The 22,569-nt window shown below is 41.1% G+C and overlaps 1 protein-coding gene across 1 annotated transcript; it reads left to right on the top strand.

The window, feature by feature from the left end:
* The first annotated feature begins 2 nt into the window (after nt 1-2).
* Nucleotides 3-21,950, top strand: LOC124284818 (condensin complex subunit 2-like). Its single transcript, XM_046720939.1, has 18 exons — nt 3-123; nt 510-743; nt 1,761-1,845; nt 6,715-6,781; nt 10,345-10,497; nt 10,732-10,802; nt 11,650-11,721; nt 12,371-12,560; nt 13,080-13,168; nt 13,729-13,876; nt 16,603-16,702; nt 16,970-17,097; nt 18,087-18,319; nt 18,464-18,565; nt 18,679-18,849; nt 19,023-19,130; nt 19,628-19,810; nt 20,794-21,950. The coding sequence occupies exons 2-18, from the start codon at nt 514-516 to the stop codon at nt 20,848-20,850; spliced, it is 2,187 nt and encodes a 728-aa protein (XP_046576895.1). The 5' UTR covers nt 3-123; nt 510-513; the 3' UTR covers nt 20,851-21,950.
* Nucleotides 21,951-22,569: the final 619 nt, after the last annotated feature.

Raw genomic sequence — 22,569 nt, 5'->3', positions numbered from 1 at the left:
ATCTCGCGATATTACGCTTAGTGCGCGATCAACGGATGGCGGCTCGTTTAAATGATGCATAAATAGAATTACAATATAGTATCGTCAAACAAACCGTTTGATTTGGAATTACACCATTACAGCGTAAGTAGTATCCATTATATGTTGAATTTGTACCTAAAGGATGTTTCATATTGAAAGCCTACTGATACTGGTAATACAATAATGTCTGGCTTTGTGTCTTGTCAGATTAGACAAGAGTCGATCAGAAGCATCAGCTTACCGGCAATAATTCTAAGACAGTCTCCATCTCGTATAGGTATGCTAGAATTGTTAGATATATTTGATTGCTCACTCTTCGGAATTTGGGGATTATCAGCATTTGAGGGGCGTACGGCACTTTTCATGCAGGGAATGGCAACCGGTTCATCCAAAAGGACTGAAACACACAAATCTGTAACAGGGAGCACTTTTAGCACAACCATTCATCATTCGACATAAACTGATCTGGGTGCTCTTTCTCTCTGCAGCACAATGTCCAAAAGAGATGTTTTATCCCCTATTACCAACACACCGATAGTACGTCCATCAACATCGTCATCCAAGTTCGTGTCGCCATCCCCCAGCAGGAACAGCAACTTGTCGAGTCCAACCCCTCTCTTGACTCGAGACCGAGATGATACAGCAGAGAGGAAAGAGAGACGAAGGTCTCGTGTCTTGGACCTGCAGCGTCGGAACTTAGCCAGTCCAAACACCCCTGACAGGTTAGATATGAGGATACTATGACTTAAGGTCCACTCTAGTCGTGATAACAACCTGTGAAGATCAGGGATATAATTTGTCTTCAGCAATCCATACTTGTCATAACAGGATCTGGTTGGACTTAATTGATGGATGCCAATTGTGTAAATAGATACTCATGATGTCAATCACTGGATTGACCTTTTTGTTTGTTTTCAGAAACCCACCATATGGCTGAAATATTTTTGAGTGCATTTGAGTATTGCATTTGAGAATCAAATCAAGTAGCTCTTCTGTGAATCTGGGTTTCTGACTGATGAACTAACAATGCATCAAGTTGGTTATTGCGTGATGGCAATTCCATTGCAAAAAATCTGATAATAGGTGACAAGTTAAAACATCAACAGTTAACATTAAAGTCTGCCATATATTCAGTAGTAACTGTTAATCATCTACTTTTTTCAAACTACTCTCTATGGTCATCTCTTGAAATTGGTTATCACCTTTTCATATTTATTAAAGAAAATATGAATAACAATGAAATCAGATTTGCATTTTATAACATGGACAGATAATTTTCTTCTCTGGTTGATTCATCATATATTCAAGGACATCATATATTCATATGTTCTTGATTGACAAAGTAGATAAGAAAGTTAATCACCGCTGTGATACATATATTTATGTATCTAGACCTGCTCAGAAGCTGATATTCAGAAATTTTCCATAAAGGAATAATAAATAATGATTAATTCTTGTTCTTGCAGTTTGAACTTATGTTATGAAATTTTGTTTGTGTTGCGTCCTTGTAGAGGTTACTCATATTTCACTGATAACTGGACCAAAAGAAAAGTTTCATAGATATGTAGTATAATTTACCAGCCTAATGCACTTAGTTTGGAAACCTAGATGCATCCCTGTTGCATATAATGGATAGTGGTGATTATACAAGAGGTATTATTTGTCTAATGCATCAAACTTTCACAGTTCACCTTGCTTCTCAGCAGATAGGAAGAATAGTTTTGTGTTTTCTTCTCCAGGCGCAGATCAATTCCACCTTCTGGGTTAACCAATAATCAGCTTTCGGAACACTATGCATCCTGCATCAAGCTCTCCACAGAAAATGTAGGTTGTCATTTGAAACTTAGAATGTTGCTGGTTATTAATGTACTTGACTGTGCGATGTACTAATGTCTTTCTCTTGACAGTCAGGTTACAGTTGCCTTGAATGCATAGCTAGCATGTCAGTGTAATGAAATAACTCCCTGGAGGCCACGGCACAATTTAATTTGTGTGTGTGAAGTCCGACTGTTCCATCTGTTGGATAAGTGTGTCATCATGTTCACAGCATGGTAACATTACAGTGATATATCACTTCTAAGTTCTGACAAAATAAAGGTGCAAACTGGCAGTGATCAGTGGTAATTGTTAACAGGTGACATTTTGTTAGACGTAATTGTAAGGCAGTGAAAGACTTACAGACGTGTGGATATTTTCATTTCAGTATTAAATTTAAAGCACTTTCTGCTTAATTTAGGATCCTCAATATTTACAAGTAGAACACACTGTTGTATGTTTTAATCTCAAACATATCTACACGTGACAATACAAGTAGTCTGCCTCTATTGCAAAGACCCACAATAGTATATTTTGGGTTTAAAAAAACATACTTGTGAGATTGACTTTGTATAGTCAGTATATATCTGTGTTTAAAAGAATTATATTTTAAAACTCATCCTATCTCACGGTATGCACTTCTCTTTCTTGATTCGACACTGAGTGGAACGATGTAAACTTTTTTCTCTAGGCCTCTCTTGTCCATCCGCCCAAGCACTCCATGCTACCCTCATGCGATGTTAAGTGCTCTTACTACTGCTTGGAATCAACAACAGGCTGCTCACTCTACGGGGAATGCTCCTCCCCTCGGACCATCCGTTACGGCGCCTAGTCCTGGTGTTCCACCTGATCCTACGTCTCCAGCACATTCGGTTGTGGATTCCTCGGAAGTTTGGATTTTGTCGATGAACCTCAAGTTTCAGCTTGGATAGTGGAGAAACAACACCTCCCTATGTCACAGAACCCGGAGGAGTTATCTCATTCCTTTTCCATGAGACAACGAGACTTGACATCTATTACCTTCCCACCACGGCCTTGTATTGCTCATCTCACTATGTCCTTTGATCATGCCTTTAAAAGCCTTAAAAGGATTAAGGATGATCTGTCTTCGCCTAGGTTTTCGCTAGCAGCAGCTCACTCCCATGGTTTCCAGTGCTTGGCTACTACCCCTTCGGTGGATGAGGATGTCCAAACACTTTGTGGGAAGATGACTTGTTCAGCTTTTCTAGTTGAGGACAGAGAACTGTCTCACATGGACACAGCTATTCGTCGTTCCTTACCCTCGATCAATTGCATCATCTCGGCGGTGGACGCGGTTGCGGCATCAGTGGAGCACTCTTTCACCGATCAGGATGCATACATCAGAGGCTGTACGTCCCTTATACTGGACCAATTTCAGATCGTACTTGACTAGCTGTCTCATTTCCTTGGCTATCTCCTGGCAGATTGACGTCGCGGCCCACTCAATTTGTCTTCATGGGATGACAGGTTTAAGGCTGAACTCTTCCGTCAACCGTGGTATGCAGAATCCTTGTTTAATGGCATGATTGGTGAAGTTTCGACGAAGGTGGATCGGGACACTCAATTTCAAGTTTCGGTGGAATTATTGAAACTCCAGAAGTCTCATCTGCAACTTTCCATGATACAGAGAAGGCCTCCACGGTTTGTGCCGTCTCATCCAGAACTGTGTCAGGGTTTTCGTGGCCATTCGTGCCGAGCTAGAGGTAGCAGGTCCTCCCTGGCACTTCTTCCCGACGTCCTCCCAAGTCCGACTCCCAGGTTGGGAGTGGGGCCCCCAAGCAGTGACTTGTCGAAACAAGGGCACGACTGGGAACTCCCGCATCCAGCCGTCCCCATTTATGACTCTCCAGTGGGCGGGAGACTAGGGAGGTTCGCTCCCAACTGGACCATACTCGACGATCCTTTCGTGACCGACCTCCTCGCCACAGGCTATCACCTTCCAGTCATCGGACGTCCGCCACTGACAGTGCATCCAGTACACCGCAGCTACCCGGCAGACCAGGTCCAGGTTCTTCACTCCACTATAGGTACGCTCATAGAGAAATGTGCAGTCAGTCTCTCGGTCCGGCGCCATGCACTCCAGGGTTCTATTGCCCCATCTTTCTGGTTCCCAAGAAAAACTCCACAAAACTAAGACTCATTTTCAACATGAAACTTTTCAATGCCCACTATCTCCAGTGCCCACCTCACTTCCGGATGGTATCGATCGTCCTTCTTCACACCACCCTGAAGAAAGAGGATTTTCTTGTCAACCTAGACCTTCAAGATGCTTATCTTCATGTGCCCATTCATCCGGATTCGCGGAAATTCCTCCAATTCGTATTCCAAGGGATCCATTATCAATGGACCGTCCTGCCTTTTGGAATTTCCACGGCCCCGTGGCTATTTACCAGGATCACCAAGCCGATCACCAGGTTTCTTCATCTCCACGGGGTCGTGTTCGAAAGTTACATAGACGACTGCATTCAGGCACAGAGAGACCCAGTCGCTCTTCTACGTCAGTTGGAATTCAGTACGAAGCTACTCCGGCAACTAGGTTGGTTGTTAAACGCTGCGAAGTCGGAACTAACACCCGACCCAGATCCTTCAATTCATCGGAGCAACTTTCAACACGCACCAGGGCCTGATTTCGCCCCCCAAGACAGGTGGTTGAAGATTCAACAGCTAGTTCCGCAGGCCAAGACCTTATGACAGTGGCAGGAACTGTTGTGCCTCTTGACATCGGCACAGGTATTGACATGGCGGGGACAATTGCAACTGCATCCGTTGCAGCACACATTCCTGCGTCCATATCTCGTCTCAGAGAATCTACAGGAGTTGATTCGTCTTCCCGAACCCTTACGTCCTTTTCTTCAGTGGTGGCGAACAGAACGCATTCCAACGCATCACTTGTTCGTCGACGCATCGCTCAAAGGTTGGGCGGGGGCTAATTTTTTTCATCATCAGACAGCCGGGCTATGGTCGTCCGCAGAGCGGGACTTGCACATCAACGAATTCAGTCGTCTGGTACATCAACCATCTCGGGTAGAACCTTCTTCAGTTTGCGTTTCGGTTCTTCCATCTCATCGATCCTCGAGCCAGACACATTCCTGGAGTCGGGAATGTCATCGCAGATACGCTGCCCCGCTCCGATCTGCCGTCTCCCAGGGAGTGGCAATTGAACCCACAGATCTTTCGGGAACTGGTCTTCCCGTTATCAAGGCCCCAAGTCGACATATTCGCCACACGGTTCCACCATCAGCTCCCGCAGTTTGTCTCGCCGATACCAGACCAACTAGTGTGGGATCTCGACGCTCTGGCAATTTCGTGGGAGGGACTCAACGCTTACGCCTTTCCCCCCTCCGGCTCTTCTACCCAGAGTCATCCAGAAACTCCGTGAGACCAGGCAGATTCTACTGATTTTGGTCGCACCTGACGACCTACTGTTACACCCTCATTCGGATCGGCGTCATGTATCACTTCACACCCTGTCTCTGCACTTTTGGCGCATATGCAGAAGTCCTTAATCGCCAAGGGGTATTCGAGGAAAGGGGCTATGGCCATCACTTCTGCACATCGGACATCCACCCGCTCACTTTATGATGACCTTCTTCCTTGTGGCCTTGGCTACAGCTGCTCAGATTTCTGAATTCAACGCTTTGGACGTTAACGGAGTCCAGTTTGAACGGAAGAAACATGGCAAAGTCTTCATCGGTCTCTGTTGGGATTTTGTAGCGAAGAATCAGTTGCCGGGACAACCCGATCGTACTTTTACCATCCCACCATTGTCCACGATCCTTGGGCCGCATGACAATGACGACCTGCAGCTTTGCCCTGTTAGGGCTTTGAAGATTTTTCTTGCTGCTTCTAAAGATCGCCGCCGTCTCCGCAAGCGCCTCTTCATTCCGTTGTCCTCAACATCCAGGGTGGAAGTGTCTGGCATAACTTTATCCTTCTGGATGAGAGCCACCATCCTACGGGCTTACACCTTTGCTGGGTTACTGGCCCCGACAGCTTCCAATCCACATGAGACACAGGCGTTAGCGTCTATGATGGCTCTGCATAGTAACTGCTCTCTCCACGCCATTATGGAAGGATGCTTCTGGCGATCCGACTCGGTCTTCTCCTTGCACTACCTTCGAGACCTCAGTCAAGCGGTGTCTGTGGGGGTCTTTTCAAAGAAGGGACTGGTCCGATTATTGTCTACCGACTTTAATTTACTGGGGTACCTTGAAAATCGTGGCGAAGTGACATCCTTTCTTGCTGAGCTGCGTTCTTCGGAGGTTGCGGCCGAACACCACATGGCTCGGGAGCACCCATCTCCCTGGGAGACATTGTGCTTAGTAAGCCAATGAGTTCAAGAGAACTCAGCACAAGCATAGGAGTTGCATACATGCATAACAGGCCTCCCTTGTGCATCGCTATCTACGGTCGTTTCCAGTCTACACAGTTCCTGCTGCTTGCACTGTCAAGACACAGGGTATCTGCGTCCCGCCGTCCGACCGTGGGATAAGTGAATACCGTGAATATCTCACGTGACGGATTCCTGCCCATCCTCCCCGCTATGCAGATTCTCCAAGATGGATATTATCCAGTGGCTCCAAGAATGAGAATGATGATTCGGAGATAGTCACGTGGGCAGCTAGTGGTGCATGCCGCATGCTTTGCATGAGAGCTAGGAAGCTGTCTTATAATGAGGGTAGCATGGAGTGCTTGGGCGGATAGACAAGAGAGGCCTAGGGAAAAAAGTTTACATCGTTCCACTCAGTGTCGAATCAAGAGAGAGAAGTGCATACCGTGAGATAGGATAAGTATATAAATATACAATTTATATTAAACTTTTCAATTTCTAATTTTATGTTTTTATTTGTTTTCCAGAAAATTAATGCTAAGAATGCCTTCAGCCTGCAGCTTATTGACTACATGTCAGATTATAGAAACCAAGGCATCCAGTCCCGGAAAACTTGCAGATAAGTCTTTCTCCCGAACACCAGAGCTCTCAAATGGTTTTTTGATATTGATAAAAATTAGTGGGGAGAACCACTGACTAATCACATAATAGACCGCAGTCAGCCCTGCCCGCCGTTTTTGGCGTTAGGGGGACAACCACTGACTAATCACAATGGCGTCACCGCCCGGTGAAACGTCGCGTGAACGTTGTTGATGAATTCTCTTGTGGTATCCGTCGTTTGTGAATGATATTTAAAGAGGAAAGTTATACGTATTTTATTTTTAATAGATTTTAGTTGACCGATTGCAATTTGTGAGTGAAAATGAGTTACATTCCCGATGAAAAATCGTCTCGGCCAGCTGCTGCTCCTGCCCCGAAGCGTATTTTCTTTCGAACCAAATACTCTATCTGGCAATTCACGTCCGTCTAAATATAAGATATTAGCAAGGGAGGAGTAACTGAGTTATGTTATTTGTTTGTTTTTCTCAAACATTCCCATCGTTATTTTAGAAAATTCTTGAACACAGCGCCACATGTTCAAGTTGCAGATTGTTTCGGTATCTATAAATAGATTGTCAACAGTGCGCGTGTATTCATTTATCCGTTGTTCAAATTTAGTTACATCAATAATGTGAAAACATGGGTTTCTACCTTTTAATGAACAAAGCAGAAAAATATTTCCTGTCTACTACTTCGTGCACCTTATTTGTCTGTATATATTAATGTAAACAAATCAATCACAGCATAACCTATACCGGTATTTGATCTTTTGGGGGAATCTGGAAAGGGGGATTGGGCTTGTAAACATTATGTTTCCATGGATGTATCTGACGTACCAAGACGCAAATATTCAGCAGCTAATCTGCAGCAATTCTCAGTAAAATTTCCCTCTTCAAAATCTGTACACCATCCTGGAATGACACTGAATATAAGGAAATCCTTTCCAATGTTTTTTCTATGTGTACTTTGTTGTAGAAACTTAATTTACAAACTTCCATAATACTGGACTTCATGAACTGCCAGCATAAAATTTATGTACAGGTACGTTACAGCACCAGAACACAAAGAAGATCCAGGATACAGTCTTTCACCTGTACACTGACCCATCTTCCAGAAATAGGAAACCTGTGATGCAAAATCTTTGAACAGAGGATCCACAGTTATCCAAACAATTAACTAGGATTGAAATAGAATGTTACACAAAATACAAATATACTGCCTTTTCATCAGAGATATTTAACTGCTAACTACTAATGTAAATAAGGCACAAAGAATATATCCTATGTTCAAAGCTTTTTGTCAATAAAATTACATATTGACATTATTGTTTCTTAAACAATGATACTCTTTGTTTTATTACATCTGAGACCATATCCCTAAGGGACATAACACTGATTTTGATCTATTTCCTTTTCTGGGATACTTAACAGTGTCCAAAAAATATATTAAAGTTGTTTCAAAATTTGATAAAAGTCATAAGAAATGTTTAGGAAAACAGACATGAAAATGTCCAGAAGCTTTCACCTCCTTCAAACCAGTGTGCAATTTAATATGAAGCTCATTTTCCAAATAACCATCAACAAACCTTGAACAATTTGTCCAAAATCAACATCTTAATAAACACTACTTTGGCTCAGTCTTCAAATATTGGTAACCTCCTCAAAATCTGATGATTTCTAAGAAGTATTACATCAAATCTGGGTTAAATATATGATTCAATAATATATGATTGTTCTGTTTCAAGACTGAATAATGCCAGGTGTGACCAAACGTTCTAGGATGTTGAAATATGTTATATAGTGAATAATTTTATTAGTAAATAATATTAAAAACCCAAAGATATTTAAAGCAAGAGTCCAAGTTAGTTAGTACCAAGTGATTGTTCTGCCATGATATGTATAAATAATTTGTTTGCCTAGTTCTGCCTTAAAATCACATGAATCTGATATGTCAGTCAATTAAGTAATTATTTAGTATTGATTAGATTATTATTTATTTTATTACCTTTCCACGTTTACTAAAGGACGCAAGATTCTTAAAACATATCTGCTATCATGTCCAGTGAATTAATTAAATTGACAGTTCTGTTATTACTCCTAAAATGTACCAATATACCTCCCCTAAATGTAAAATTGTGTTGTAACAAAATTCAAAACAAATAATGTTCTCATGGTTAAGAAATATACTTTTCTTTCACTCCGTTTAATATTCCAGAAAGTCACTATTCTTCTCACATAGTTTTCGTCTCCGATCCACACGGAGTAATTGGTATAATTCAATTCAAGGTCCCATCTCTTTAAAGAAATTCTAAAATATTTAAGGCATGGTTTTATAGACACTCATTTGAATTAATTTTGATATTTGGATGGGCAACTGCTGACACTAACTATATTTCCTTTTGAATAAAAAAATATTACTCCTCGAATATTTTGCACTATTAAGAGATATTGTCAGTAGGCCTTCAAATTGTGCTTGTGAAACTGTCAAACAGCCAAAAATGTGTGACAAATTTAAGAATATCTAAGAGCGAAGACAACAATATCAACCACATTGTCCTTTAATGTAACAAATTTTGCTATTTTCGGTCGACCCTAACCGAAATCAGATCGCTGTCAGATTTGTTTACATTGTGTCACGGCTTTCTCGCCTGTCTCATTTCAGCTTTATGGCGTACCAACTCAATGCCCAGTATTGACTAAAAACGTTAAGCAAAAAACATTTTTGTAGTTACCAAAATTGTCCGTGTTTATAACACTTGCAAAGACTTAAACTGCTATTTGTTGTCATTCATTGGTAATGATTCTGCACGTCTGCGAAAGTGTGGAAATTCGTGCAAATTCTCACCTCGAGCAGACGTTGGTTTCGTGAACGATGTCTGCCGACATTTAACAGATCGCGAGACCTATCGCACTACTTGATCCGCCTCAAATTTTTTGTCTTGATCGTAATGGTTGTGTTAAAGGTACACATGCAATCGCAGCAATATGTAATAGATATAGCAAGTGTGAATGGCATAATTCGAAGCACATCACTTTGGAGGCATCGTTTGCCCCCGGAAATAAGTCTGACAAATCCATAAAGCGCGCCCGGCCTGCTGATTGGCCAAAATTGACGCATGCGTCAGTTTTGATTGACAGACTGGATCGGTCTATTGTCATAAGAGGCGATTAACGGGATCGGGTGGTCAGACTCGCTGACCTGGTTGACACATGTCATTGTATCCCAATTGCGTTGATCGATGCTCATGATGCTGATCACTGGATTGCCTGATCCAGACTCAATCATTTACAGACCGCTGCCATATAGCTGGAATATTACTGAGTGCTGCGTTAAACAACAAACCAACCAACTCTGTACCTGTGTCAATCAAATTGTTTTTTCAGTATCCTTTGTCATCATGTATTGTGTCAATCTGTCATGCTGCTGTCGGTTATCCTAAATGTTTGAGTTCTCCAGCCCAAGATTTTAGTGCTATTACATGGAGTGTTATTAGTTGAACTTACTAGGCACAATGTTTGACTTGTGGCCAACATTGCACTATGCTGTCTAATCTACAGTCTCTGATTTCATCTATCAGATTGCTAGCTCAACACTAGATGCCAGTGCCAAGATCTACGCAGGTCGTGTTGACTGTATCCATGCAGAAGCATACAAAGTGCTGAGTGGGCTGGGACGGGGAGCCAACAAACCCAGTGTTGAGGATGGGGAAGGTACGTAGGACAGTCTGATGTGGGAGGAGAGACATTTGTTGTTGATACACAGGCTTTAGTCAGTCACACATTGTTGGACTTTGTGTGGAAATTGTCTTCTATCAAGAGAGTTCTTATAGGAAAGCTTTACTTTGTTTATTACAGACTGATGTTTTCTGGGATGATTTGATATTTCCTGTGATATGATGTTTTCTGAGATGTGTGTTCTGATTGTGTGATGTTTCCCCAACCCAGCTGCAGATGGAGAATATGGGGAAGAAGGGACAGGAGGAGACAACCCTGATCAACTCAAGAAAAAGAAAAAGGTGAAAAATGGAGAGAAAAATGAAATAATGTGTGGCTGACCGTTTTTTTTAGAACTTTCTAGCTTTTCACTATTTGTTTTGATAAAACAATGCTGACCTATAAAGGATTCATTCACCATTACTTGAGCGACATCATATACTACTTACAAGTTTGTTAACTCAGCAGGGCTATATGTAAATGTGCTCAGAGGCTGATGTCTGGCCCTGTGTAGCTATTGTCGGTGATAATTTCCAAATAGGAATGAAATCTTTTCCAATTAATGTAAAAACTAGAGCTGTGACGATACATCGTAGTAATCGATAATCATGATACTTTATCTGACGATAAATATATCGATACTTTTTTCCGTATCGTAATATGTATCGTTGACTTTAAAATTGTTAATGTTCACTAGAAATTGATGGTTATATAAAAATTTACACTGTTACTTGCTATCAAAATATAACTTTTTGTAAAGAAACTAACTAAAGATAGCATATCGTGATATGCATCGAAATCGAATCGTATCGTATCATTCCAAGATATCGCGATACGTATCGATATCGTGACATTTTCGTATCGTCACACCTCTAGTAAAAACAGTCATAATTCTGGTGATGTTTCGGTCAAGAGGATTTTATTTTACTGATCACAGGACCAATAAAGACATTGAATGCAATTTTCCCAAATTTGTGCTAAATATTATTTTTCAATGGCTCTTAGTTCAGAATCCTGAAAGAGGTCCTTATGAGACAATAAACTTAGATAAGACTCTCACCAGGCATCCTTCTTCAAGAAAGTGTTTATGTGAGTAGTTGTTGTTTTCTGTGATGTTATGATGTTGGACACATCAGTGCTCTGTTTCAGGTTCGAAAAAGTAAGACAGTGGAAACCAATCTGAAGAACATCAGTGTTAACAAGTTTGACTTGGAATTTGAGGTGAGCAAACAGATACATGTAGACAGTTATCTAACGATAGCGATTACATCAGGAGAACATTGATCTCTTGTCGGTACCATAAACATTGCCCGTTTGACCCGGCTGGCTTGCAAGATATTTGTTGGGGTCACTGTCCCTGCCAACACAGTCTGAATATTGTTTGTCCTGTAATATCTTGATGGAGATTTAATCATTTGTTTGTCACACATGCATGCTACATGTAACGTCCATTCCTGCTGTCTCCTACACTTGAATAGTGCTCAAATCAGCTTGCATTTCTACCTACTGTACATGTATGTGTGCATGGATGTCTTCTTGCCTGCATTGTGTGCGTGCATGTGAGTAATGATCTTGCCTGTCATGCTTCTGAGCAACTATCCTGCCATTGTTCACATATTGTAGGGAATCTGTTCAACAGGTTACTTCACTGTCCAGCTCATAGGGGCCGTGGGGTAGCCTAGTGGTTAAAACGTTGGCTGGTCACGCCGAAGGCCCGGGTTCGATTCCCCACATGGGTACAATTTGTGAAGCCCATTTCTGGTGTCCCCCGCCGTGATATTGCTGGAATATTGCTAAAACGGCGTAAAACCATACTCATTCAGTCAGTCCAGCTCATAATGACCTTGACTCCTAATGAACTTTGTTGCAGGTGGATCCGATGTTCCAGGTTATGTCAGCAGCGTTTGACGAGGGTGGTGCTAGTGGATTGATCTTGAACAACCTTCATTGTTATGACGACTGTCAGGAGCTGGTGCTGGACTCGTCAACCCTGGTGTCAGTTGTGGACAGCAAGGACCCAGAGTTAACCCCCAAGTCTCTCAATGTCACTGATCTCAAAGGTTTGTACTCTATCAATATTTATTTCAAAAACCTGCTTGTGAAAGAACATTGCTTGATTCGACAGGGGAATTAAATCTGGCTTTTATATGAATCCATTGTATTCTAGTAGTTTTCTGATACAAAGAGTGCATGAGTGGCAATATTAATCCTTATATTTGACTTAGAAGAGCACCTTGTTCTATGGTATTTCTTTGAAGCTTCATCAGGGGTGGAAATAACCCATTGCCCGTCGTCCCAGTCCCGTGTTTTCTTCTGTCAGGCAAGCAAATTGGTATATCACGATGTACTGGTGTCCAGTTGACTTTCCAATGTTAATTATGTCGTTTATTTAATAAATGAACAAGACAATCGTCCGGTGTAGCTGAAAAATTATTAGGGCAAGTGATTTTACATGTGCCACTGTACCGGAGTACACTAGCAATTTTAAAGTTATTTCCACCCGTTTATTCTGTTTTGCTTTTGAAATTGCATTTCTTACAAAACGTCAGTGTCTTTATAATCAAAGTTTTTGTTTCCAGATTTGTTGGAGAAACTCGACTGTGAGAGTAAGCATGTGTGTGCTCCATATGCAGAGTTTCAGTTCACTGATTGGGATGGCTCCGACATGGTGAGTAGCCCTTGATTACTCTAATCTCTGTGTTGATGCAGCCTGTAGGGATCCCAGGCTTGAGAGTAGATCCCCTGGATATTGACCTTGTAAGACTTAATGGAACTGGTTGTCAGGACCAGAAACTTTCATGATTGTGTGTTGTGAGGGCCTGAGACATTGCTCATAATATCAATCACTGGTTGGTCTGGTCCAGACTTGATTAGTTGTAGGCCAGGATGAGCATGGCTCAAAACATACACGTTAATTCAGAGAATGTAAGTGTTGATTAGGGATGTCATCTTATGTTGATATATAGATCTATTCAAAGTTATGAATATAAATAGTAAATTCACTGTCTCTGAAACATTTATTATACATTATGTTATAATTATTACATTGATTGTTTTCTTGTTTATGTAGGAAATTTTCATCTCTGCACATACAGTATACTAACTTTTGATTTAGATACATTGTGACACTTTTGGGTTAATTTAGCAAAACTGAACTTTCTGGTCAATGTCACCTATAGTGTTGATCCAGAGATACCCATGTTTGAATGTGGTTGTTGCTTGTTGCAGAGCTCCATGCTGGGTAAAGGAGCATCGGAGCATGCTTTCGACATGAATGCTGAGAGGGAGCCTATCTTCCCAGATGCTGACGATGATGATCATCAGAGTCTTCCTCCAGACACAGATTTTGGCGACATGGCTGAAGGTGGCAGTGATAGTAAGTTAACACAGTAGCCAGTCAACTTTCATTCTTATCTTTGTATCTTGAGTATATAACTTGCCTGCAAAGTGCTTGATGGTTAACAAACATATTGCAGTCACATCTTATTGGATACACGTAAACAGATGGGTGAACAGATGCATAAGTCACTTGCCTAAAGATATACCACTGTTGAATACCTGGATTGAGGGTCAGTGAGTTCACTTTCCGGATAGCTGGCCATGGACCAGTAGAGCTAGAACCAATAGAACTAGGGCCAGTAGGGCGTGAATCAGTAGAGCTAGGACGAGTAGGACGTGGATCAATAGAGCCTAAACCAGTAGAGCTAGGACCAGTAGGACGTGGATCAATAGAGCTAGGACCAGTAGGACGTGGATCAATAGAGCTAGGACCAGTAGGATGTTGATCAATAGAGCTAGGACCAGTAGGACTTGGATCAATAGAACCTGAACCAGTAGAGCTAGGACAAGTAGGACGTGGATCAATAGAGCTAGGACCAGTAGGACGTGGATCAATAGAGCTAGGACCAGTAGGACGTGTATCAATAGAACCTGATCCAGTAGCGCCTAGGACCAGTAGGACGTGGATCAATAGAGCCTAAACCAGTAGAGCTAAGACCAGTAGGACATGGATCAATAGAGCTAGGACCAGTAGGACGTGGATCAATAGAACCTGAACTAGTAGAGCTAGGACCAGTAGGACATGGATCAATAGAGGTAGGACGTGGATCAATAGAGCTAGGACCAGTAGGACATGGATCAATAGAGCTAGGACCAATTGAACGTGGATCAATAGAGGTTAGGACGTGGATCAGTAGAGCCTAAACCAGTAGAGCTAGGACCAGTAGGACGTGGATCAATAGAGCTAGGACCAGTAGGATCAACGTGAATCAATAGGAGATAGCTAGGACATGGATCAATCCAGTAGCGCTAGGACCAGAGCTCAATAGAGCCTAAACCAGTAGAGCTAAGACCAGTTGGACGTGGATCAATAGAACCTGAACTAGTAGAGGTAGGACCAGTAGGACGTGGATCAATAGAGCCTAAACCAGTAGAGCTAAGACCATTTGAACGTGGATCAATAGAGCTAGGACCAGTAGGATGTGGATCAATAGAGCTAGGACCAGTAGGACTTGGATCAATAGAACCTGAACCAGTAGCGCTAGGACAAGTAGGACGTGGATCAATAGAGCTAGGACCAGTAGGACGTGGATCAATAGAGCTAGGACCAGTAGGACGTGTATCAATAGAACCTGATCCAGTAGCGCTAGGACCAGTAGGACGTGGATCAATAGAGCCTAAACCAGTAGAGCTAAGACCAGTAGGACATGGATCAATAGAGCTAGGACCAGTAGGACGTGGATCAATAGAACCTGAACTAGTAGAGGTAGGACCAGTAGGACATGGATCAATAGAGCTAGGACCAGTAGAGCTAGGACCAGTAGGACGTGGATCAATAGAGCTAGGACCAGTAGGACATGGATCAATAGAGCTAGGACCAGTTGGACGTGGATCAATAGAACTAGGACCTTTAGGACGTGGATCAATAGAACCAGTAGTGCTTGGTCCAGAAAGAGCCTCATTCAGAGCCTGATTCTGTAGGACCAGATAATTGATCAGTTAGGAATGAAAATGAAGTATTCCTTGCTATAATGTAAATGTTATAAATGGAAAATCATTTGAGAGCCAAGGTCAGAAACATCCACTGTACATGTTATGTGAAATATGTTAAGAATTCAATGATGATGTACGAATTCTTTATTACAATGAATGCAATGCAGATATTGACACCATTATCAAACAAGTTCAGTAATGAAATGTGAAGTATTAATATTATAGATGTCTGGATGGTTGATGTTTATACAAAGCTGAATGTTGATAGCTATTATTATTGTCTTTCCTTGTGATAGTTTCATAGTAGCAGACATCCTAAGCATTAGGATTGTAACGATGCATTGAATTTCGATGGATTGCAATTGTCGAGTCTCCAATAGCGATAAATTGATGGTAAAAACGAAAATTTATCTATGCATCGATAGTATGTGTGACTATTGATAGCTTAGTAATTGACTTCCATTGATAAATGTGCAGCGCAAAATACAGAATGTTTGGGTGCAGATTTGCAGCTTCATTGAGTTTATGTTTTAACTGTTTACTTGAAGTTTCTTGTCAGTTATTAAAACAGACTGAAACTACTTCAACTTGTTATTTCATATACACTATACATTCATTTGTGAAATGACTTCAAATGAGACAATTCAAGGGGAAAAAACACTATAGCAATAGTTAGTTCAATGGACTGTCGTTATCGCAATAGTATGTTGCAATACTGTCAATAGTATGTTGCAATGGACTGTCGTTATCGCACTAGTATGTTGCAATGGGCTGTCGTTATCGCAATAGTATGTTGCAATGGGCTGTCGTTATCGCAATAGTATGTTGCAATGGACTGTCGTTATCGCAATAGTATGTTGCAATGGACTGTCGTTATCGCAATAGTTGTTTCCCCCTCAATAGTCACCCCTACTAAGCATAAACTTCAAGGTGAGCTAGAGGTCAAAATGAGCTAGATGACTTTAGCCTATCTTCTTGCTAAACAGAGTTGAAGGGGCACCTGCTTGACCTGCCATAGCGTTGATTAACTCATTTTGAACACAGTTATCTTAGACCTTGCTGAACAAGTGTGTCTGCCATTGTTTCCTCATCTGTGGTTTCTGTGTGTAGATGAAGATGGCGGTGGCTTTGACGATGATGGTGAGAGGTCAAATGTTGTCGGAGACAGTCGGGCAGCCATGCTTGTTCAGAGTGCATTTGAAGATCTCACGTAAGTCTTGCATCTTGTATATGATATTATCCTCAGATGTATGTACTGACAATGATGTGACTGTTATTGCATCACTTGTTTTCTTTTATTAACCAATAACTCTTGTTAATGTTGAAGTGTAACAATGTTTACACTGATGCTTCATCACACTTGGGTATAATCGGCAGTCAGGTCATCACATTGTATATGCTCTACACAAATGTGTCTCGCTTAATTGAAGTGAAGATGCACTGGGTTTGTTTTTTATTTATGTTTGTTTATCTGCAGCCATGGCAGCTCTGGGACGTTGATGCAGATTCTGGCATCACAGCCATCTGACTACTCCTACTTCAACAAGGCTCTGATGCAGACCTGGGCTGGACCCTCACACTGGAGGAGGGGATGTCTCTCTAAAGGTCAGGCCCTTTTCCACCTGTTTTTCTTTTGGTTCCATCTCATTCTTGTTCAGATTTGACTTTGAAATAGGAACAGAATATATGTGTGTGGATGTCCTTGAAAGTTTGAAGAAACACTGGAAAAACTGGAAGTGGGGAAATGCTGTGTACTGCAGCTGCTCCTGCACTCCCTGTTTACTGTGGATAGTTAATGCTACAGGGATTTATCTAGAACTGCTCAGAGGTCAATATTCTGACTCAGGTCAGTAATGCGAGTTATAACTGACAAATATGAACAATGGTTTTCCCTGTTCATATTACATACAGTAGAACACGGATATAACGAACACGGATATAGCGTACAAACGGATATAGCGAACAAATTTAAAAGTCCCGTCAACAGTCCTTTATAATATCATTAAAATTATACGCGAATAACGAACTCGTGAGTAGCGAATTAACGGCTATAGCGAACTGATTTACTACCCCCAAGCCCAACTACGACGTGATTAGCGAACTCACTCAGTGTCAGCTCAGCCACTTAGCGGTATACATCAACCTTGCTGGCGGCGAATCAACATTGTTCGATGGTCATTAGCGTGTTTATCAAAACAAACATGTCGTGTTTAAAAGCTTGACTGGTGTACAGGTCTTCAGTGCACTCTCGTCACTATGGCAGGCAAACGTAAAGCCATCACTTTTGACACCAAGCTTCAGATAATTCAGGCTGTAGATTCTACATCTCTACAATCCAAGATGGCGGTCAAAAGTGAATAACGAACACCGGATATAGCGAACTAAATTTCGTGGTCCCTTGGAGTTCGTTATATCCGTGTTCTACTGTAGTTAGAACTAATGGTATGGCTTGTTCCAGGTGAATTGTATTTTACTGATATGATCAATAACGAGAAAACGGACTAGATACTTCATTTACATTATTGGTTTGACTACAATATTAGAATAATTCGTAACATGTGGACTTGCTGCATAATATTGTCTGTTTCTTGTAGATGCCAAATTCAAGACGTTAAACAAAAGTCAGAAAAACAAGACAAAGAAAGTTGCATTTCGTGTCAACTATCACGAGAATGCTGACACAGAAGATGCTTTCAAGAAGTCCAAGGCCACAGCCCTGACCAAGACAACACTAAGTCGATACAGCAAGGATCAGACAACCCTCCCTGAAGATCTGCATTATGATGCTGACAAGCTGTTCCGACCGTTCCTGAAGCCGAAGATCATGGTATGGTGTAATGAGTAGCAGGGCTAGTGTTAGGGTAGTGTAGATCAATAAACAGGACTACTAAATGTCCTGTGATATCTGTCATCAAATTTGTTCTGTGTGACATAACAATTATGTCATGTTGTGTGTTCTGTCACATTGCAGGTTAAGCGACAGCAAGGCAGCAGTGTTGGCGTGGACGATGAGATCGACAATTACGACTACAACAATGAAAACGACAGGGAGAACTTCTGTGCTGATCTTGGTGTGAGTTTTTAAAGAAATCAAATATTGTTCTACCAGATGAATCTTATGGTAATATAAAAATGCTGAGGTGAATTATGGCAAGCTACTAATCAGTGGATTATGTCACCTGTCAGGGAGATGACGATGATGAAGACGGAGGTGGTGGGTTCGACTTCAACTTGACGGCGGGTGACTACAGCCATGCTTCCTCCCAGGACAACATGTCGCAGCCAAGTCTGGCGTACAATGACAGCCTGAACGCCACCTCCCTGTGTGGAGACAAACTCCTCTCACAGCCTTATAAGGTATGGCATGGTTTGTTTCGTGGTATTTGATATAAGGCACAACATATTCTAGTCATTCTACATTCATTCTGTTGCACTGGCTACAGTGATCAGAATTGGGGTGTACACTGACTGATAAGGAAAATGATAACAATCAGATGAGGCTGGATCTTAATATATATTGGTGTTTGCAGGTTGCCAAGATTGATATTGCATATGCCAGGACCGCCAAAAAGTTGGATGTACGTAAACTGAAGGGAGCCATGTGGAATTTATTGACAACACCCGCATCTAAACAGGAGGTAATGATGGAAATATACAACTTCTTAATTCCGCAGTCTTAACAGTGTTTTTTTGCTTTCTGTATGTTTGATCACACTGCATTTTGTCACGTAGTAAGTTTGAATTTAGATATTTTGACAATGTTATGATTTGTACTCATAACGATATCAGAATACATTGTGTCACCCCAATGCTAGTTATGGGTTAGAATGTTATTGCCCACAATATTGATGACATTGAGAGTTGTCCGATCCATACAGTTGTTACTGTCCATTGTCATACAGCTGGAATATTGCTGAGTGCTGTATTTAACATGGCATTGCTCAGATTGATGCTCATTGTTTCAACCACTGTATTGTCCAGTCGAGACTTCATTATTTACAGACTGCTGTCATAAGGCTGGAATATGTCTGAGTGCGGTGTTAAACAACAAACAAACTTTCAAGTGTATGTATAAATAGAGTCTGAGTATCCCGTCAAAAGTTTGGCAGTGTGTTAAACTGTGACAATGTTCCAGGAGACGTCAGATCACCCTGACCACACCCTGATGGAACCTCCTCCATCAACATCAGCCATGAATGAAATGTGGACGTTCCAGACACTGCTCACCAAACTACCAGGGAAGGTGTCGTCCAACACAGCCAAGAATCTCAGTGTCCCCATTGCCTTCGTGTGCCTGCTACATCTTGCCAATGAGAAGGTGAGTCCATGTCTTTGACCCACATGTGCACAATACAGGAAGAAATGTGCTTCTCGTTATCGTTCTGAGTGTATTTTAACTGCTCCGGTCATGTTGTTATGGGAGTGATATGGACAACAGCTGGTTTAAATGGATTCATATATACTGGACAAAAATAGTTAGGGATATATGCAAATTTTGAAATTATGAATAATGATCTATTTATTCATTCTCACACTGATAAAAGATCAATCATAAAAATACCAATATCCCTAACTTATTTTATCCAGTATATTTACAGTATTATTTTGTTCCTATGTCCAGACAGCTAGGGGCTGTACACGAGGTACAAGGTTAACCCCCCAGCTTCTGTTTACTATACCTACCCAAGTAGTACCAGAATATTCTTTGCATTACAGTTTTTATTCATGTGATGTTTTACTAGTCCAGACCCATTCTGTTAGCAGCTTTGCTAAGATACTTCTGATACAAGGCTTCAGTCTCAGTCTGAATTCTGCTTGGGGTTTTTAAGAGAGTGGCAGCAAGATAACTACACGAGACTGCTTGAAGTCATTATACACCTGTGTCCCATGTCATAACCTATATACCTCATAACTTACCATTGGTCAGCGAGCCCACTGAGATAAACTTGCCCACAGGTCTAGTCCTTGCTGTTTTTGGTGATTATGAGGAATATTCACTGTTTCGTGATTCCAAGAAATAAGGAGCTCACTTCCCAGAAGTGTATATGCCCCATGTGTTCAAAGGTACCTAGCTAGCAAACCTACTGCTAATACTCTCACTATGCAATGTGATATAACTGAACTACTTTCATATTAGAGACCATTTCCCACTGAACACTGTATACAAAGTTAAAACAATGATTTATTGTAGTTTGCAATAGAGCACTTTAATGATATGAACAATTACCGGTATTACACTTGATTAAGTAACTAACTACTCTAATTTCACACCAATAATATTTTTTCCCTTATGTTTTTCAGACTCTGAAGATTTTGGACAGTAATTTGGAAGATTTACAAATATCCCAAGGAATTTAGCTGGATGATGTTGACAGTTTGTACATCTCAGTATTGACAAGAAGAGTGGCGTGTCGCCAACTGTAACAGCATCACTATGGCAACAGGATGGGATTGCTCAACAAAAAGGCAGCATTCTGACGTTAGAAAAACGACAGTGGATGGTTACCATGCTATATCAAAACGTTATGGTTGACCAGCAATGTGTTGTCATGACTACCATGGTTGGCGACACTATTGAAGGATGTTATGGTTGACCAGCAACGTGTTGTCATGACGACCATGGTTGGCAACACTATTCAAGGATGTTATGATTGACCAGCAATGTGTTGTCACGACAACCATGGTTGGCAACACTATTCAAGGATCTTATGGTTGACCAGCAATGTGTTGTCATGACTACCATGGTTGGTGACACTGTTCAACGATGTTATGGTTTATCAACTAATGTAGTCATGACAACACATTGCTGATGATGCTATACCTCTATGTTATGGTTGACCCGCAATCAGTGTTGTTGTTTTATGTCAAGTCTTTTACAATTTTGTTTTATTGTACATAGTCAGTGTATGTATCATTTTATAATTTTTCACCTATCTTAATGTTTTAGTTGATATCTGTTATTGGCACATGGAAGAACTTGAATGTATTCAAATCATGATCTGATTCTGACCTCATCCACCTTCACCCTTCATTTCAAACACAGGACAGTCTTACCATTCAGACATTTAGATGGCACTATTCACCACTTCATTTACATCACCACAACATAACACCTACATCAAAACAACAAGAACTGGAATACTGACACTGACATTAACAAGCCTTTGTCACAATGCCAACTTGTTTCCATAAACACAGCAGAGTTATGGCCCTTGTACGGCTGCAACAAGGACTCTGATGGCCATCTCAATTAATGTACAACTGGTCCTGTCAGTGTTCTCATCCTTCATTCTTTCCTACTGTAAATATTTCCGTATTTATATATCATGTAGGTGCTGTTACTTGGATGGAGTCAAATTTCAAAGAGGATTTTTTGTGTCTCAAATGAAGTTTTAACCAAATATATATGATCTTACTGTCTTATATCAGAAAACAAACAATAAAAGTCTCAAGGAAAACATGCCCTTTTTTTCATTTGTGAGGAGTGTGTCTCTGCTTGTAGAAGGATTATACCTGGCGTCATTGAGGGGCAACAACTTGCACCTGTTGATTTCTGCCCTTTTACCACAAGTAAGAGATATTGTATGTTTCACTGATAAGATCAAGTTTTGCTTCCATGGTAATGTTTTAAAATACTGTATTTGACATACTTTCCCATTAGAAATATGCACACACTTCCAGAATTCATAAATGTTCTCGTTACTGAGTGAGTTGAAATTTATACTCACTTTGACTTACTAGTATCTTGTTACTGAATGATGTTGTGATTATCATTGAGGTGAGCATTAATCTGGAAGTAAGTTCGTGTTCGCGTGTGGCAATATCTGGTGATTATTTTGTGTGATTTCAAACCTCTTCCTATTTAGTGCCCCAAACTCCCCTTTCCTGGGAGTATATTAATAAGCACCCCTTTTGGATTTACATTAGCTAAGTGCCAAGGATGCTAAACAAGACGAATATGGTAGTTACCTTCAGTCAGGGGGTTATTACAAACCTCAAGACTTCAGTCATCAGTGAGTGTTCTCTTCAATCAATTAATTCATAATGAAGACCAACAATGTCCTAAAGCTTCATATA

Source organism: Haliotis rubra, unplaced genomic scaffold, assembly GCF_003918875.1.
Source record: "Haliotis rubra isolate DU_JTF1 unplaced genomic scaffold, ASM391887v1 Scf345, whole genome shotgun sequence".
In the NCBI taxonomy this organism is placed as follows: Eukaryota; Metazoa; Mollusca; class Gastropoda; order Lepetellida; family Haliotidae; genus Haliotis; species Haliotis rubra.
This window is presented reverse-complemented; position numbering and strand designations above follow the sequence as displayed.